The sequence below is a fragment of the Anolis sagrei genome, chromosome 2 (assembly GCF_037176765.1).
Source record: "Anolis sagrei isolate rAnoSag1 chromosome 2, rAnoSag1.mat, whole genome shotgun sequence".
NCBI classification, from domain to species: Eukaryota; Metazoa; Chordata; class Lepidosauria; order Squamata; family Dactyloidae; genus Anolis; species Anolis sagrei.
The window spans coordinates 220595195-220615426 of NC_090022.1; the positions used below are offsets into that span (position 1 = coordinate 220595195).

Sequence of the window (20232 nt, forward strand, 5' to 3'; positions counted from 1 at the left end):
AGCAATACTTTGGGGAGATGAATCACAACTGTGACTATTATGTGATGAAAGCAATATGAATTTGGGGAGGGGGGAAAGGGGGTCATGACTATTACGTGGTGAAATAGAGTAACTGGTATTCGAACTCAACAAGAGAATAAAACAATAAACAGAATGATTGAGCTTGACTTCATTTCGGTTTGACTTCATTTCAAAGAAGTAAAGCACCCCAATTGATTCAGAATAGTGGACATCCATATCCATGTCCATCTCCCTCTCTCTGTAACTATATGTTACATCATTGCCTATAATAGCAATTTATTGGTACTCTAGTCACATACCAGTAAATTAACCCACCTCTATGCTATTGCTTCCATACCTTTTAATCACCATACAAGGAGGTAAGAATTAATGTTAATAATGTTAATAGAGTATTTGGCAGGCCCAGTATAAAAAATTGCCTACTAAGCAAACCTTTTAAGTTTTGCAGGAAATGGAGGGAAGAGGTGGAGAAGGTACATGCCTTCAAACTCTATTTAGGAATTGTACTGCAAAGCCAGCGGGCAATAAATTAACCAAAGACTGAAATACCTTCTGTAAGATAGTTCAGGACTCAAATGCATACAATAATTCATTGATTTGGTTTGACATTTTGTATGCCACATGCTAACACTTAATTATGTGCACTGAGTAAGTCAGAGTCAAACAGAAAGCACATAACAATGAATACAAAACAATGCCCTTCAACCGACCTGCAGGTAAAACACCTTCACAGACATCAGTTACACATATAAAACAATTTTTAAAAAGTCTGCTAGAAGTCACTTATTGACCTTTGGTTTAAACTCTACAGTTTGAGACTTTTCATGCCAACTGATTTGCAGAGAAATTCCAAGACTACCAAGATTTACCATATTAAATCTGAGTTTTTTGTTTCCTTCAACATAAAATAAAAATATTAAAAGTTTAGACACCTTCAAACAGATCAAATGAAATGAGATGTATCAGAATGTAGGCTTGTGCACAGATTCGTTGTCCAGTTGGCCATAACAGCAAGGGCTCAGCTGCCAAATTTTTTTCATCCATAACGGACCACATTGCATCCAGTCACAGTTCCTCTTCCCCTATTTGGCATCACGCAGCATGTGGAGAGGCTGCCGCGTGTTGCTCTGCCCTGCCTGTTGGGCCAATCATAATAGAAGAACACTGTGACTTGTCTTACACAAGCTGAGTCTAATTTAATGGGATGAGTGCCTCCATCGCTCTCAGTTGTGTCCTGGCTCTAGGGAGGTGTTTTAGTGTGGTTGCCTTGCTGCTCGTTCTCAGCTTTATTTTTTGGCTTGAAAAATCAGGGGATGACCCACACATTATGAAACTTGGTAGACTAACAGTAGTATATGTATCCTGCAAGTGTGGTCATTTTCATCCCGCCAGCTCTGAAAATGACAGGAAAGGGAGCTCAGGAAGCCCCCGTCCTCATTGATGCCAATGGTCTGGATCTAGCAGACTTTTTCGGCTGCGGACCAAAAATGGCTATTCGGCAACCCACTCAAAAACGGATGTGCAGGACTCCCGGAACTCAGTCAGCAGAAATGGATTGAGGTTCAGCCAAAATGCACAAGCCTATCAGAAAGGCCTAAGGTAAATGCCAGCCAAATATCTTTGCTATTGGGTTTTGCTATATAGATTACTTATACACTTCAAAATATGAAGCGTTGGAAAATTGCAACAATCCATATAAACAATTGCATTTACACATACACAACTACAAACACACACTCTCTCACACGCATCTTGTATAATGCATGTAAATTAGATGCCAGATTCATGGAAATGGAATAAGACAACTTTAATTTTATCTCTCCCATCACTTCTCCGTAGCGTTTTCAAACATGCAATCCCCCCGCTTCAACAGCCGGATAGAATAAGTCTTGGAAAAGTTTTACCACTTAATTCTGCTAAATGTATTAACGAGCACATCAGAAATATATAGTTATTTGAAATAATTATATTCAAAGCTTAGTTACATGCTAATGCTGAGGCGGCTGCATATATTAAGTTATCTTTTTATTTAAAGCATTACTTTTCTCCAGATAATTTCTCCTAACTTCAATGGGATACAGGAGGTAGATAGAGAATTCTAAATTTTCTGAAACAACAAAGGATGTAGCACTAAATAAGTACAGGAGCCTCATTTAGTATCCCCTAGAGTACAGAAAATTGCAAAAGAATTAGGTCAGACAAGTTTTTTTTTCCAACAGATTGAACAGTAAATTAGGAAGAGTTACTGTTCTGGGAAGAAAGAATTCCATTAAAGGCAACTGATATTTGTTCAGGTCCAGAGGAGAAGTTTATGATTCTTAGTAGGACAGTTCTTTGTTCAGAAAATGATACTGGCACATTTAAACAATGGTGTCAATGGAAAAGGTGTGTGATACTACAAAAATGCTGAAAAATGTATGATTTTCATGCCCTCTGTAATTGGACTAATAGAGAGGAAAAGCAAGGGGGAAATTATTAGAATTAGGACATCTGCTGTCTCATTTACATTCTAGCTTCACAAACAAAATAAATAGAAAGCTGTTCAGTGTATTGGAGCTGACAATCAGAGCTGCTGTTGAATACTAGATAATTTCATAAAACCAGGTTCCACAATGTAGGTATTTAGAACAGTAGGTCAGAACTTACTCTGAAGCCATCAGCATTGAGTCCTTTTTCATGAATTTACTCTTTCTACTGGTTATCACTAGATGTCTTATAGAAAGAAGCAGTTGCATTATGAAGGAAATGGGCAGCACTCACCAACTCATGGTTTTGCAGCTGCTTCTCCCACAGCTGGTCCCAGTACGAAACATTTGCTGGGAATAGGGTCCAGTCTTTAAACTAAAATTGATTCACTGGCCCTATAGTGATAGATACATCTACTAACCCTGGGAAGCTGTGTGGAGGGAACACATGTGCCTGAATATGTCTCATGAAAAGATGTAACATTATTGGCAGGGAGTCAGTTTTATAGCAATAGAAGCCCATTTGACATATCAGATGTCCATATAAATTCATTGGACTAATGTCTTTTTTCTCTCTGAAAAGATATTGGTAAAACAAGATGTGTGCATGTGTGTTAATCAAGAAGGACAGACATGGAAGCAAGGACAGATATGAACACATACCACACATACCAGCGTTACCAAATTGTTGGCACTAATTTAAAATGAACCTTATCTTGGCATTGCTAAAAACTGAGACTCGACAGCCAAATAGCTTTCACATAAAACTAAAATGGAAGGGATTGGCAGTTTTTTGTTTCTTTAAATTGCTACTGGTAATACCCTTTACAAGGAATTGTAATTAATGCTCTATCTTAAAAGTCTTTGTGACAGCCACTTTCACCTAAAATACATGCATCAGATACTTAAATCATGCTCGCTGCCTAATCCTTGGAAAAGATGAAAAAAGACTATTCTTATATTCAGGGAGAAATATTAAAAGCTATTAAGTCATTCAATCATGAGATAGGGTCAAGGAGGAGAGCATTTGTTTGAAAGCACCATTTACAAGTGCTTCAGGGATTTAATCCAACCCTGCCCAAAATATGTTTAATTAATCTCCGCAGTGCAGTTCCTTGCCTTCATCCATGCAGAAAGGGAATTCTGAATTGGAACTGAAGATAAAGATCTTCCTGCAAAAGGGCACCCCCTTGAACCAACTGAGCACAAACTAAAAATGTTACATTACAGGCCGTCGGACTTTAAGAAGAGGTGCTTTGCTGTAGGATGGATGAATTCTGGAGACAGAAAAGCTTTCTATCAGTGTCAAATGATAAAAGGGATCCATTGACATAATCCACAGCGCTCATAATTTCAGGACAATAGCCTATGCAAGTTTTTATTAGCAATGAGAAGAAAAGAAGCTTTTTGCATAGTGGAATGCCATTAAATTACAGTGAACATTATTAGTTTTACAAGACTTATTCATTAAGATTAAAGCAGCACTTGATTTTTTTTAAATGTTAAGAGTGCTTTATAAGAACTATGGCATACATTTGTCATGCTGGCCCAGTTTCAAATAGCAAAATAAGCTGAGCTATTCTCAAACTTTAAAAATATAAGGGTCATAGAGAGATTTTTAAAATGCATGTTAGACAATATTCTTTGAGTCTTATAAAGAATGAATATTAGTATTAGGTAAAGATACTATAGAGTGTTTCAAAATGATGGGGCCAATTTCAAAGCAGTATATTTTGTGATGGCAACATGTCACAATTACACAAAAAAATACAAATCGTTTAATGAATTATCAAGTTAAATATTTTATAAATGTTTTATGTGTCCTCCACATGCTGTACAGACAACACATAATGCTTTTATGTTTTTGGGTTGCCATCTTACGAATGACTGAGCTGTTTGTACACTGGGAGAGGAATCTATCAGTGATCCTTTGAAATTCTATGCCCAACTCTTTCAAAGGGTAAGTTTCATTCATAGACAGTTAATGATGGCAGGGATATAATGGTTTCAAATCAGATCAATCTTTTTGAAACATTGAAGCTGATGTACAGGCATACTCTGTGGTAACCTCCCATCATTTTACAATCCTTGAGCTACATCCTGTACTTGTTTGAGATGCTTACCATTTTATATAAGGGAAGCTATTACTATGTCACTGCACAAAACAGCGCTCCATGAAGTCATGCTGGCCACATGACCTTGGAGGTGTCTACGGACAACGCTGGCTCTTCGGCTTAGAAATAAAGATGACCACCAACCCCCAGAGTCGGGCACAACTGGACTTAATGTCAGGGGAAAACCTTTACCTTTACCTGCACAAAATGGGATGATTATCCACAGATATTGTGTGAGTGTGTGTGTATCTGGAAACCATAACCTAACTGATACTGAAGACCCCCTTGTATTTTGTTAATTGAATAGAAAACTTCCAGGCTGAAATAGAAAATATGTAGTAATTTTGTGTAGTATTAAGCGACACTGATGCCAATGATGTATCACATTAATAGTAACCTCCTCTACCATTGGGCATAACAACATATTGGATAGAAGCCTCTCACACACTTGCTTGCCAATTAAAATCCATAGACAAACAAACAAACAGTTTTTTTGCCTATTACACTCACCAGGCCTTTTTACAGACAAGTTCCATTACAGTAATTTGCAGAGGGGTCCACACTTTCCGTATACAAGAAGAACTGATGGGAAAATGAACCCGTCATCAAATTAATATCACTTGTCTGTAATTTGAAGGTGTCAAGATAACAAGGAAATGCAAAGCAAGTTGTCAAAAGATATGGGATACTTGTATAGATCATTAACTGAGGACACCTGCTTCACTGCACAGCCTTATGGTACCACATGGTTTCTGGGTTGATTCCAGAAGACATCACATAATGATCGCAGCAATATATTACATAACTGTTACAGTATGTATGAATTAAAATTTACAAAGCAAATGGATGAATCTTAAACATTTCAGATTGTTTCTTACCTGTATTCCCGTTCCTGGAGAATTTCAACTGGGTCCAGTCCTTGAGGCTTTTGAATAGGACTAATACGGTTCTGCTTTTGCTGTAGTTGAACAATAGGCGAAGGCTGGCCTGCTGTGGGCTGCTGTGGAACAGAAGGACCAGGCATCACTGCAGCAGGCTGGGCAGGTGCAGGTGCAGGTGAAGGCCTTCCACTGGGGGCTGGAACAGGGAGCTTTTGGGGTGCATTAGAAACATTCATATCTGCACTTTGTCCTGGAAAATTAAAAACACTGAGGTTAAAAAATATAGACCAAAATATCTCAAATATATAACTCAATATTAAATCCTTTAACATAACACTTAGGTAAAATGTTCGAAGACATTTTAACAATAAAATGCATACACTAAAGCAGAGATTGCAAATCTCTGGATCACGGATCCTAGGAGTGGAAGCTAAATGACATTTTACTGGCATGTGAACACAGCACAAGCAAAATTGTTTTCTTTAGTTTTTTTCCTAAGAAAACTGCTTTTGTGATGAAAAATCTTTTCATGTCGAATTATGGTACCAAAGTATTGATTCACTCCAAAGAACTGCAGAATGTCAAGGAATACTACTGGCAATCAGGGATTGTACCATTACCACCATCATCATGACTATACTGTAGCACCTAGAATACTTTTCTGTTGACAGAAATTAAAGAAAATGTACCTGCTATTATGATTACAGGCATTTATCTATGTGCATAGGCAATCACTGTGAAATCCAGCTTTTAAAAGTGTTCATTACAATTTTTCCCATTCCAGATTGCTTATTACATGATTGTTTGATGTCTGTCGATAGTTGATGATAGGCAGGCTAGGAAATACCATGTATTTGCAGAGATGTATATAAAGAAATTAAAGTTGGTTCATGATTTGTAAGTGAACTGGCAAATCTACAAATTAAAATAAAAAATCTGACTCACACAGGTACAATCATTAACTGTGTATGAAAAAGCATAAGACAATCATTGTAAAGATTGTTTTTTAATATCACTGTGAAGGAAATTAACTTCCCAATTTTTAAAAAATAGAATGAGAGCTTGAAATTGGTCATTCTAAGAAGGCTGAAGTATCAACTCACACAAGTGGATTATTCCCAGTTAAGCCGTGAATGTGTACGTTTATATTTCTGGGGAAGGAATCAATTGCATTCATCAAATTCTCAAAAGTGCCCTTGATGCCAAAACGTTTGAGGAGCTGTGCACATATATACATAATGATCGATTTGCCAAACACTGAACATTCTGCTTAAGGTTCTCAGGCATATTAAAACAAGAATGCACAATTAATTGCATCAAAATATAACACAATTTCTAGTCATATATGAAATAAAGATTTCCCTCACAAAAACAGAGTTCAAGTGATAACCTTTCCCAAAAACTCTGAAGTCTGGTTTGCATAAGCCAATATGGCAGATGGGTTTTTTGGCTTGCACAGTCCCTCCTAGCTAGGATTCTCCATTTGCTTTCCAACCTCTTGGCTCTAGGAAGCCATAGTTTACTATTATATCTAATTACCAAACAATACCTTTTTAAGTATCCTATGAATGTGTCTAAAAACCAATTTAATATTTAAAATAAATGAATAGGAATTCTATTTCCCTTTCACATCATAAATGAAAATCAATTCTGAACTTTGGTACTCAGCTGTTTTGGAAAGCAAGCACAAATAATAATTAAATGCTTCAGATAACAACAGAAAATTATGACTTATGCAAATATAGGGGTCAAAACATGTATACACCCACACACATGCATCTGCATCCACAGATTCAACCACCCATGGCTTCAAATATATATATTTTTTAATTCCAAAAAGCAAAATTTGATTTTGCTGTTTTACAAAAAGGATAAGATTATATTATGTCATATAAATAATGGGGTTTGAGCACTGAAGATTTTGATAACCACGGGGGTCTTAGGACAAACATCCAACAGATACCAAGGCCCTAGTATTCAGAACTGCTATCTACAATGTGAAGCTTATAAAATAATGCATACATTTGATCAGGAATATATCCAAATGGTTTTGTTTGTTCTGTGGAATTTTGACAGCTCAAGTAATTATATGATATCACTAGTACCCATTGATGTTATATATGGTATCTCTAAGGTACCATCTTACTTTTATAAACTGCGTACTTTACTCATCCTTTTGAGCATTTGTCCAGGGGCCTTTTCACACTACACAATTTATAGTGCTATTATTTTATTTTAATTATAGGCCATCATCCCTTGGAATTTGGGGATTTGCAACTGTGTCTCAGTGTTGGGGGCTCTAGTATCTCTCCAAATTACAAATTCCTGTATTTCACAGAATGTTAAAGTGGACTCATAGGACTACAGCTGTGTACTGTGAAAGCGCTTCACTAAAACATTACTCAAAAGAATTTTTTTCAAGAGTCTACATATATGCTCTCTAGCTGCAAAACGTACCAATGAAGAGATTATTTCATCAGTCCTTTGTGAAGGAAAAGTACTACAATTAAGGAATATGTTTTCTTTCCTATACAGTTTTCATATGAAATGGAAGTCGAAAAGCTACAACAGTGCAAATATGCCTACTTAAAGTATAATGCTATAGAAAAGGAGGATTTTCTAATACTGTGAGTGTCTGGAAAAAAGGAAAATAATTACCCCTAGTACTGGAAAACCTAGCCAGAGAACTGTCCTTTGACGCAATACATTTCTGCTTTCTTTTTTTAATCGCTTATTGTCTCTCATTGGTCTTTTGTTGTGATCACTGTTCCTTAATTATCACTGTATTATTGTTTGTGCAAACAGAAAACACAGGAAATAGAGGGGCAAATGAGGAAAGCCTTAGAGACTCCAGACAATAGGATAGAAATAAAATAACTGCTTCTATTCAGTGCCATCCAATTACTTTATTTCTGAATCAAGATCTGCAATCCATTAGAAGGTGGCTGGATTTCAGAACTATCTATCTGCTATTCACATGTCTGATGTGTATTGTACATGTGTATTGTCTGAAATTTCAGAAACTAAAACATTTTATTCAAAGGGACACTAGATGATACTGGATCAATTTTCAATGATAAAATTAAAAGGTCCCTTTCTTTTCAAGAAAAAGGGAGGATAAAACAGAGGTGAAAGTAATTAAAACCAACCTGAGACCAGGGGAGGGAGGAAGAATTTTTCAGATAAAATTATCATCTTACACTCTTAGGTTGGCATATCTAGGAATAGAACATTCTAGGACATTTCCCAGAAAGAAAAGAGTGTTATATTGCTTCAGTCTTATCACTCAGATGCTACATTCATTGTTTTGGCACAAACAATGTACAATGTACAAGCACCCCTGCATGATGCAGATATGCGGATAAGGGGAATTTGGGGAGAAAAGATGGTGAAAATAATTTAAAATGCATGAGAAGAACTATTAGTTTACTATATTCTAGCTTATGGAAGAAGCTAATTCATCTGCCCAACTTCTGCAAAGTTATACCAAAAACATTCTATAGAAGAGATTTTTTTTAAAAAAAATTATCATCATGCCATGCTTTTTTCTCCCCTCTCTTCCAGATCACAACAATGCTTTGGTAGGTATTAAAAGAGCTGCTAATAGTTTATAGTATTATTTTTACCTTCTGGCCACGTTTTTGGAGCCATAACAGCTGAGTGTCCTGGCATTCCTAAAACTACTCCTTGTCCACCTATAGAAACAACTGCTGCAGAAAAATAAAATAAAAATGTTTATTAGGAAGTGCCACACAAAAGGTATAGTAAATAGGTTTTATGACACAATTGTGAATTTTAGGATGACATATAAATACATGCTCACTTTCAAAGAGTCTGCTTTCCCCTCGCTCTTGTATGGGTAAGAGTGTGAATGTGTGCAGGCATGCACCAGTAAGTCTATAGTACTTTAAAGTATTTTGAAGAGTCTGGTTTTTTTTTTAATTTGATGATTTTAAATTGGATCTATTTCATACTAAAAGGTAATCATCTCCAAGGAAGGAGAAAATAGTTCGAACCCATGAGAAAATTCTAGCCATCTCAGATTCCCCAGAAGAGCTTTGTTTCTTCCCTCCCTATATATTATGGTGTGGGCATCACACAGGCATGCATAGCATCAGCGCATGAAGAAATTACAAAGAGTGGGAAATCTGACTGTATTTCTCATATGGAGCAAGTCCATGCTATTCAAATTACTCAGGAACCAGAAATTACTCGTAGTATACAGAGATGGCAGATTGGAGAAAAACAGAGGGGGGGATGCACAAACTCTCCCTATTTCCTGTAATGTCCTGAGCATTGCTCTTGAATGTGCCCATATAGAATTCACCAATCAAGAAAGAAGGAAGAAACTGAGCTCTGTTGTTCTCTATAGTCATAGATCCTGCATCCTCATACAGAGATCGACGGAGCTTTTAGTCTTAATATGTATAAATCATTAACGGAGGGCACTTGTTGCCCCACATACTTGTGTAGATATAAATGGGACTGATCAACTGTGCAAAAGTTTACCAGATGGCTTGTAAAGAGTTTGTTGTTGCTGGATCCCAGGCAGTGTCCTCTTCCCTTGAACCGCAAGTTGGAGATTTTCAGGGATTGGCTGACCCCTAGCCAGCATCTTGTATGCTAGAATCTGAGCTCGGAGTTGATGCAACTGAACAGGACTGAACGGCGAAGGCCCTCTATTGGGTTGACTCATAGCTTGCTGATCTCCTGGCATCATGGTTCCTGGCTGGCTGGGTGGCATCTGTGGTGGTGTTGGACCTCCTCCAGACATTGGACTAGACACATGCTCTGGTGCTCCCAATGGAGATGGATGAGGAGACATATAGCCTGTAGCATAAAATAAAATGATAATCATTTATTACTTCCTGACTGCCAACAATTAAGCCCTAATATTTAATTAGATAACTCCATTCAGTACATCTCCCATAAAGTATTGTTGTTTCAACAGATATTTACAGTGCTGGAAAGAAAAATAAAGGCTTTCCTTCAGGCAGAGCTGCTTGCACTTTTATTTCAACTAATTTTTAAAAAACACAAACAACAAATTATCACTGTCATAGAGATATAAAAGCACAGGAAGGAAGAAAAATCTAGAAATTTGGGGGGAAACAGTACCTCTCTTCCATACCCTTCCAAAAATTGGGGGAAAATATAGACTATTTTTGTTTGAAATTATGAGTAAAATGTTTCAAACAAAGTGTTCATATATTTAGTACTTGAAAATCATTTAAAAATATGCAGGAGGAAAAGTTTATGCAAGACTTTAAATATCAGATTATCACAATTCCTGGTCTTGGCTTCCTTTTCTCAGTTCATTTTGTGGCAATGAGAGTGTTATGCCTACTTGACACTATAGAGAACTAGTGAAGATGAAACGATTTTCATTGTTTTACTGAAATTAATATTATCTGTTTTGATTGGCCTTTTCTCCTTGCTTCTCAAACTGTTAAACCATAAAGATTTCTTGAAGTTCAGGTAATTTTTACTGTTCAGTACCTTCAGTACAAAAAATTAAATGAAAAAAACCCTTCAATTTATAATTATATTCTGAATAAACTGTATTTCAAACATACAAAACATAATATACATACATTTACATTGGTAAAGCCCGGAACAAAGTACATTAATGTTCCTGCATGAGCGTTACGATCTGGTGGGGAGGCCCTACTTGTGGTCCTGCCACCATCACAAGCACGGGATGAGGGAGAGCGTCTCTCGGTGGTGTCCCCCCCCGGCTTTGGAACTCCCTCCCTAGGGAGATTAGGCAGGGCCCTGCACTGTTCTCCTTCCAGAAGGAATTGAAGACTTGGATGTTTGGACAAGCCTTTGAGAATGTCTAGTCCCAATGGTCCACAATTAATGACACAGCACTGCACTTTCGTCCCATGAGCATTTATGAGTGACAACTTGCACTATCCTCTTCCCTTGTTCCTGTATACATTTGCCGTTGCTAAGTAATTGGCAATCCGTTCTGGCTACTGTCTAAACATTATCAAAGGCCTGCTGAAAAAAAAACCAAATTTTTAACTCTTTCCAAAGTGCTGTAATGTGGGGCTTGCCTAAACATGAAAACATTTTTAAAAACTATTTTATTATCAGAGTTTAAAGAAATGACTCACAGTTACTAATGTTGCAATGGTTGTAGATATAAGCTAAATATATGTATGGTTTTCAGGATGCTTATAATGGTCATTCCAACTACAAGGCAAGCATTATGATTTAAGAATATCAATCCAAGCAGAAGAGGAATTGTGCTCTTAAATGCTAATAGATTCTGGAATGTTATGTTTACCTCAATTTACTCAAATAGTGCTCTTGGTGAGAATCAGGAAAAGGATAAGATGGAATTAATCTCACTAGTGATAGGAGCTATAGCAAAACCACTGGGGAGTAGGGAGAATTGAATATCCCTGGCCTGGCCACATAAAACGTATTTCCCTCTCAAATACTGATAGTTGAAGCCATATATGATACATACATGATACCCTAAATTGTTACTTTTTATTAACCAAACAAAAAGAAAACAATACAGAACTACACAAATTAGGACACGTAAACTAAATTAATACACTGGCATTAACTTTGTTTTTTCAAAAAGATTCATTAAGGTACTGTAACTATCCTACAGAGTTCAAAATAATCTGCAAGAAGTAGCTGTCATTCTGTTCGGTGGAACTTCTGGAATGCCAGGCAACCGTTTTAATTATGGAACATTTTAAAGCTATGTATAAATGCCTAAACCTCATTCCAAGTGCTTGGTTCTACTGTCAATTCCTTGGGGACAGGACCATGAATGATGTGCTTCTGTTAGTGCTCATTTGTTTTTAAAAACTGCCAGAGATTAATTGTATATTATACCTACCTTCTGTTCTCAGAGCTCAACCAGACGGCATATGCTGCTACAAGACCATTTGACCTTTCTGAGGCCTTCTCAGTCTTCCATAAGCATTGAAAAACAAACAACAGCATGAGATATGCTAGCCATGAGACTGCATCGGGAAAGCTCTGAGAAGGCAGGTGGCATCATTAACACGAAGAACAAAGTTATAGCTCTATCTAGTACAGAACATTTGCATAATCCTCAAGTCCACAGATAATATTTTGATAATATTTCATCCAGAAAGCATCTATCTTCTCACTATTGTTCTCTTAGGACAGCGTTTCTGATATATTTCTGATGGTCTTAGGAACCCCTTTGGCAGAGCAGGCTGAAGATCTCTCTTTCTGTCCTTTTCTTCCTTTTTGGAAACAGATGGCAAATCCTCCCACAAAAAGTCGTCCTCTGCTGTGATTGGCCAGCCTCTCACCTGGCCTCTCAGCTAAGGGGAGGGCTGTTCTGAGACTCCAAGCGGGGGAGAGGAGAGCAGGTGTGCTCGGTCCATGGCAGTATGGTGTGCATAGACCCTTCAAGCCATGGGGGTTCTGTGTGGGAAGTTTGGCCCAATTCTATCGTTGGTGGGATTCAGAATGTTCTTTGATTGTAGGTGAACTATAAATCCCAGCAACTACAGCTCCCAAATGTCAAGGTCCATTTTCCCCAAACTCCACCAGTGTTCACATTTGGCCATATTGAGTATTTGTGCCAAGTTTGGTCCAGATCCATCATTGTTTAAGTGCACAGTGCTCTCTGGATGTAGGTGAAATACAACTCCAAAACTCAAGGTCAATGCCCACCAAACCCTTCCAGTATTTTCCGTTGGTCATGGGAGTTCTATGTGCCAAGTTTGGTTCAATTCCATCACTGGTGGAGTTCAAAATGCTCTTTGATTGTAGGTTATTCCAGCAACTACAACTCCCAAATGACAAAATCAATGCCCCTCCCCCTCAACCCTACCAGTATTCAAATTTGGGTGTATCAGGTATTTGTGCCAAATTTGATCCAATGAATGAAAATGCATCCTGCATAACAGATATTTACATTATGATACATAATAGTAGCAGAATTACAGTTATGACGTAGCAATGAAAATAATTTTATGGTTGGGGGTCACTAAAACATGACAAATTGTATTAAGAGGTTGCGGCATTAGGAAGGTTGAGAACCACTGTTATGGAATGCAATTAAATTTCTCAAGCTAAGCAGGCCCACAAAACCTATAACCAACCAAGACAAATGAAACCCACAGCCAGGTGTTATGGGCTGTCTGCTGTTTGAGCCAGTCATGTATGAAAAACACAAGGCTTATGCCCTTGATAGGCTGCAACATGTTCAGGCCTGCATGACAACCATACCAGAGTTACTATGACATCACTTAACAAGTGCTAATTTACAGCTACCCTTCACTGCATTTAAATCAAACAAATGTAAACAATTAAAATGTTTCATATTTATCAGACACCTGTTTTAGTATTCATAAGCAGGTAATTAATCTGGCAAAAAGAGAGTTCTTTCCCCAAGATAGCAAATCTAGGAAAACAAGAAATGTCTACCATTGGTTAGCAGCGACAAACATGATCACTTACAACCAAACACCACTGAAACTCTGACAGAGGTTGATGATTTCCACCGAGATATCACCAGTAATAACAAAAACCAAATTATATACATTGCCAAATAATGTCAGTAGCATTCAATTACACTACAGTTATTTGACTGCATAGATAAGGCTCTTGGGAATTAACGATGCCTGTACACCCATGCAGAGACACCCTTCCTCTAGCATATTCTAAGTATTCCAAAGTTTTGCAGCCTGCATTCCTGAGAGACAAGAAGGCAGCTGTGTCTCTGCTGCAAAGAATCTGCACACTCTACTGTTAACATAAAATCAACACAGAATCTTAGTGCTAGAAGGAACCAAAAGGGCTAATAAGTAGGTCCAACTTCCTGCCATGCAGGAATATACAACTGAAGCACTCCTGAAGGATGCCCATCCACACTCTGTTTAAAGGCCTCCAAAGATGAAGTGTTATCACCACCGCCATTATTGTCATTATTCATGTATATCCCACCTTTCTCCCAATAATGGGAGCCAACATTTTTAAAACAAGGAACCTAACATTTAAAAAACAATACAGATTTTAACCCTATACAAAAATTTTGAGGAAAGTGTAAATATAAAAGTTAATTTATACATTAAACAAATAAAATTAAAACATCAAACATGAAAACATTAAAGTTCAGTACAAAAAATTATACAAGCCATAAAACTGCATACTAGATTCATCTGTCTTAGATGTTTACTCTTTGACATCAAAATCTTTAAAATATTCACTTTCAACCATGTGTGTGTATAAGAGAAAGAGAGAAAAACAGCAAGGGAGGGAGGAGAGAATACAATAGAAAGAAACCGACAGATGAGAGAATGGCAGGGAAAAAGCCTTATCGTCCATTAATCTGTACCTGCAGGGGTTGTTTTTTGTTTTGTTTTTTATATTTCAATATTAAAGGTAATTTCTAGAGTTCATTAAAAATATTTCTATATACAATTCACATCCCATAATCTATGAAATTAGCTATTTCAACAACAACAACAACAAAGCTACTTAATTGTCATATAACAGATGAGGAATAATGTGTCTTTGGCTAAGTAAGACTCCATAGGTAGTCCCCAAAGATTCTGAACACTGAATCACCCTGGCTCTGTGATATATTGTCACAAGGAACCGGAACTGTTTAGCGCACACAACAGTCGGTATGATAAATTTGGTCAAACTATTCTGAAAATAGTTGCTTAGCCATCACTAACATTCTGCCCATCAAAGCCAGAGATCAGATCACTAGATATAAAAGTGGCTATAAAAGAAAAAGGGCACTGTATATGAAGTCACACTTGGCAGATTGAGAAGCTGACTATGAGGAGATATAGCTCAGGCCATGGCTCAAGCCCTGTCACTTCCAATTTAAAAGAAGCCAAGGAATGGAAAAAGGACTCGGCCTGTGGGTGAGAACAGCTATTACCAAACAGGCAATACTGAGCTGCACAAATTAATGGTTTGACGGACCAAAGAAACATAAGAAACTGCTTTATTGCTACCAAGAACAATTATTAATTTAGTTCAGTACTTCCTATATTAAGAGGGGGAACTTGAGCCTCCCCAGATGTTATGAATCACCTCTTCTTCCATTCTTCACTATTGGTCAGGCTACCTTCGGCTGTTAGGACCTGAAATCCAGCAACATCTACAGAGTTACAAGATATCCAGCATATGAATTATATAAGTGGCTCTTTAAGACTTCATAATCTTTCCATTGACTTCCTGGAGGTGCTTTAAGCCTTGTTATCTTTTGAATGCAAAACACAAACTTTATCACAGAATCCAGCTCTTAAAGACACAAGGCAATGGATCCTTGCAAAATAAAACAACAACAAAAAAAGGAAAACAATGTGTTTTTAAAAGTTACTAGGAATAAAACCCTTAAACCTTCCATATTAAGAATCTGCTTTTAAACCCAAATTTCCACCAAGGAGTTCCGATCTAGAGATGAGTTTGTCACATCTTCGGTATACCCTTAAAGGCTTGAATAAAGTCAAAACAAAAATAAACTTCCTCTGTCACACCTAGACAAACTGGCTCATAGTTTCATAGATCTTAAGCATGTTTTTAAAATGCTTATTTATGTTTATTGGTTGTGTTATGTGTTTTATATATGTGTTTGATTGCTGCTACTTTGTATGATGTTTAATATGTTGAAAGCCACTTTGGGTCCCTTTGTGGGAGAAAAGCAAGTTATAAGTAAAGATTATTATTATTATTATTATTATTATTAAGAGCAATTTTAATTATAATCAAAAGTACATTGAATATGAACCTTGGCTATGTTGATCCATTGGACTCTGAGGTGGTCCCATGCCAGGATGCGGAGGCCGCATACTTGCACTCTTCATAGAATTGCTGTGTAGATCTTCAACCATTCCTTTCTCATGCAAACCGTCAATGGGCTGAAAGAGTGAAGAGAAACATTATTTTAGCTTGCTTTCTTGGTTGCATCTACACTGGAGAATGGCTGCAGCTTGACACCACTTTAACCACTGTGGCTCAATGCTACGGAATCCTGGGATTTGCAGTTTGGTGAGGCACCTGCATTCTTCGGCAGAGAAAGCTGAAGATTTTGTAAAATTCCAACTTCCATGATCCCAGAACATTGAGCCATGGCAGCTAAAGTGGTGTCAAACTGCAATCAAGGACTCGAGGTCAGAATCACAATGCTTAAAACACATACAAAGAGAGTGTATGTCAAAACAGTGCAATTAATATGAAAATCAATCCAAAATCTAAAACACGCCCTTCAATTCCCAAAGATAACAATATGCAAGTTGCAGAAATAGCATGAAATCAACAAGATGAACAGCAAGCACTGTGTCTTGTTACGTGACATGGCATCAATATTTTCTGGAATGATGTCTGTTCTGCACAGAGCCAAACATGTTAAACTGTAACCCTTTTTAACATAACTTAAGTTATTTAAAAAGCCATTCCCTAACACTCTTGTTCCTTCTTTACAGCACTCTCGTGATGTGTTTGGACAAGAGTGCTGCCAACAATAATCTCCTACGTTTTGGCAGCAACCAAGCAGAAGGAAGCAACCACGAAGACCACTTACATAACTTGAAAGCAGGCATTTGTGGCTCAGAATAAAGACAGATTTACTACACCAAGACCAACCTCTACCTATAAGCAGTAACCACTGCATGGGAATGTACCAAATACAAATTTCTCTTTGACATGAAGAGTATATTGCAGGAATAAACCCTTCCCATGGGGAGGAGAGGGTGTACAACTAAATAAATCCCAGAGAGCACTTTCTTTTATCAGGACCATTATCAGAGCTTGCAGAAACACTACTGGATAGGGAAGAAAGGCCTGTGTTTGGCTCAGCTCACTTCAGCCAAGGGAGAGAGGAGGTGGTATTTGTGCAATTAAAATAAAACAAGAAGCAGGCAACAGGATACAGGGAAAGATGGCCATATGGGGACAAGATGAAATCCACACTGCTTGCAGAGAGTAACAAGCAACAGGAGGGGAGGGCAAGCCCATGGAAAGGAAATCTTCTCATTACAAACCTCCACCAAGAAAAAAAAATCCACACCGGGTGAAATAAAAGATTTATTTCCTTCGCCAGCTGTGAGCGCAGAGCACTAGGGGACTGCTATTTAGGAGAAGGAACATTTGGAAGTGTTTCAAGGAGACAGAAAGAGCACAGGCCTGCAAAAACACACGCCTCTCCTCGGATACAAAACTAAAGAGCTCACATTTCTCCTAAGGAACATGCCTTGAACAGGCTTCACCTTCAGCAATTCCTCGGATCTCCAAACCTAAATGTGTTGATCAAGTGCTTAGGCAGGGGGAGAGGAGAAGGCGTAGAGGGGGACAACGAAGAAGAGGTTCAAGGAAGTAAAGTTGTGGAGAAAATTAGAAGTCTCTAGTGGCGAGTGGGTGGCAGAGAGAAGAATAAGTGATTCCAGATTTTGGGTAGCTGGGAGATGAGAAGGCACATTGAAGAAGAATGCAAACCAATGTTTTGCTTTGGTTTATATGTTACTGCATTTGGGAAAGAGCCTGCTCTCCTATCAACCAGGGAAGACAAAATTTAAAAAACAGAAAGTCAACCGGTAGTTTACAAATACAGAGCAACTTACTGTAAAGCAGAAACTGGAGGGGGAGGGGGGCACAGAAGACTGCAAACCAGACATGGGCAAACTTTAGCCCTCCAGGTGTTTTGGACTTCAACACCCACCATTCCTAACAGCCTCAGGGCCTTTCCATTTCCTCCTAAGCGGCTGAGGGGGGAAAGGAAGGGGCCTGGGGCTGTTATGAATGGTAGGAGTTGAAGTCCAAAGCACCTGGAGGGCCCAAGTTTGCCCATGCTTGCTGTAAACCATTTCTGTTTTGCTTTATATATAGCTGCATTTTTAAAAGAGCCTATTTGGGAGGAACCGCATTTCTTCCTTTACTTGGACGACAAGATTCTCAAAAGAGAAAAAGCTAGCTAGTAGTTCACAAATACCAAGCAAAATACTGTAAAACAAAAGCAGGGGAAAGGAGAAGAGTGCAAATTATTTCTGTTTTGCATTCTATGTAACCACATTTTTAAAAGCACCAGTTTTTCTATTAATAGAGGAAATTCCCCTTCTTTCCTTTATTTCAGTGTTTCTCAACCTGGGGTTCGAGGGGATGTCAGAAGGGTCGCCAAAGATTCTGTGTGGGAAGTTTGGCCCAAATCTATCGTTGGTGGGGTTCAGAATGCTCTTTGAGATTGAAAGTGAAATATAAATCCCAGCTACTACAACTCCCAAATGTCAAGTCTATTTTCCTTAAACCCCACCAGTGTTCACATTTGGGAATATTGAGTATTCGTGCCAAATTTGGTCTAGATCTATCATTGTTTGAGTCCACAACACTCTCTGGAGGTAGGTGAACTACAACTCCAAAACTCATGGGCAGTGCCCACCAAACCCTTCCAGTATTTTTTGTTGGGCATGAGAGTTCTGTGTGCCAAGTTTGATTCAATTGCATCATTGGTGGAGTTAGAATGCTCTTTGATTGTAGGTGAACTATGAATCCTAGCAACTATAACTCCCAAATGACAAAATCAATCTTCCCTCAATCCCACCAGTATTCAAATTTGAGCGAATTGGGTATTTGTGCCAAGTTTGGTAAAGTAAATGGAAATACATCCTGCATATCAGATATTTACATTACGGTCAATAACAGTAGGAAAATTACAGTTTTGAAGTAGCAATGAAAATAATTTTATGGTTGGGGGTCACCGCAACTGTATTATGGGGTCGTGGAATTAGAAAGGTTGAGAAACACTGCTGTAAACAATTTCTATTTTGCTTTACAGATGTGTAACTGCGTTTTTAAAGGAGAATTCCGGTAGTGGTCAAGATGGCGGACACAGCAGAACGCAAACCATTTCTGTTTTGCTTTCTACGTAACTTTTGCATTTTTAAAAGCACCTGTTCTCCTATTAACATGGAGAATTTCCATTCCTTCTTTTATTTAAATGGGAAGATTCTCCAAACAGAAAGAGTTTGATCAGGTATGGGCAAACTTTGGTCCTCCAGGTGTTTTGGACTTCAACTCCTATCATTCCTCAGCTTAAGTGGCTGAGGGGGAAAAGAAAAGGGCCTGAGACTGTTAGGAATGATAGGAGTTGAAGTCCAAAACACCTGGAGGGCCCAAGTTTGCCCATGCCTTATCTAGATGGTAGTTCACAAATACTGAGCCAGTTACTATAAAACAAGCAGAGGAGACCAAGGCACAGCAGCATGCAAACCATTTCTGCATGTTTTAGAAAGCCCATTCCTTTCTTTATTTGGACGACAAGATTTTCAATCCAGAAACAGAGCTGGTAATTCACAAATACTGAGCAAGTTACTGTAAAACAGAGAGAGGGAGGCCGCGGCCAAGCCATTTTGAAAACAACCCAGGAAGAAGCCCTTGAGGTAAACAACAGTTCAGCTGGTCACAATGGAGATATACCAAAGGTGAATCCCGGTCAAGGTATTTTGAAAATTGCACGACTCGGCTTCTAATTGCTGCTGAAGAGGAGACCCGAGCCTGTTAGAAAATGGCCTTATCTGCAGGGCATTTTCTAGTATATTAACTGGAGAAAGGAAAGGGTTTTTTTTCCTCCTCGTGCTTGGCTCAAGCACTTAAAGGTTGGGAATGTTCCGTGGCAGTTGGCGGATCCGTTAGGAACCAGAGGCAGAGAGAGGGTTGGCTCTTTACGCTGAAATACAGCCGAAAAATGCTATATTTAAGGCTTTTCAACCAACCCGGCATAATCATCATTAGGGTGGC

The 20232-nt window shown here is 38.2% G+C and overlaps 1 protein-coding gene across 3 annotated transcripts in view; it reads right to left on the reverse strand.

The window, feature by feature from the left end:
- SMARCA2 (SWI/SNF related, matrix associated, actin dependent regulator of chromatin, subfamily a, member 2) overlaps positions 1-20232 on the reverse strand; it is a 126315-nt gene that overhangs the window by 76696 nt on the left and 29387 nt on the right. For 2 of the 3 annotated variants that reach the window (XM_060762260.2, XM_060762261.2), the window contains exons 3-6: positions 16235-16364; positions 9991-10311; positions 9108-9191; positions 5479-5731 (exon numbers count right to left, since the gene is read on the reverse strand). In XM_060762260.2, coding sequence (XP_060618243.2) covers positions 5479-5731; positions 9108-9191; positions 9991-10311; positions 16235-16364 — 788 coding nt within the window. The remainder of the gene's footprint in view (positions 1-5478; positions 5732-9107; positions 9192-9990; positions 10312-16234; positions 16365-20232) is intronic. The other variant, XM_067464420.1, reaches the window with a different exon arrangement.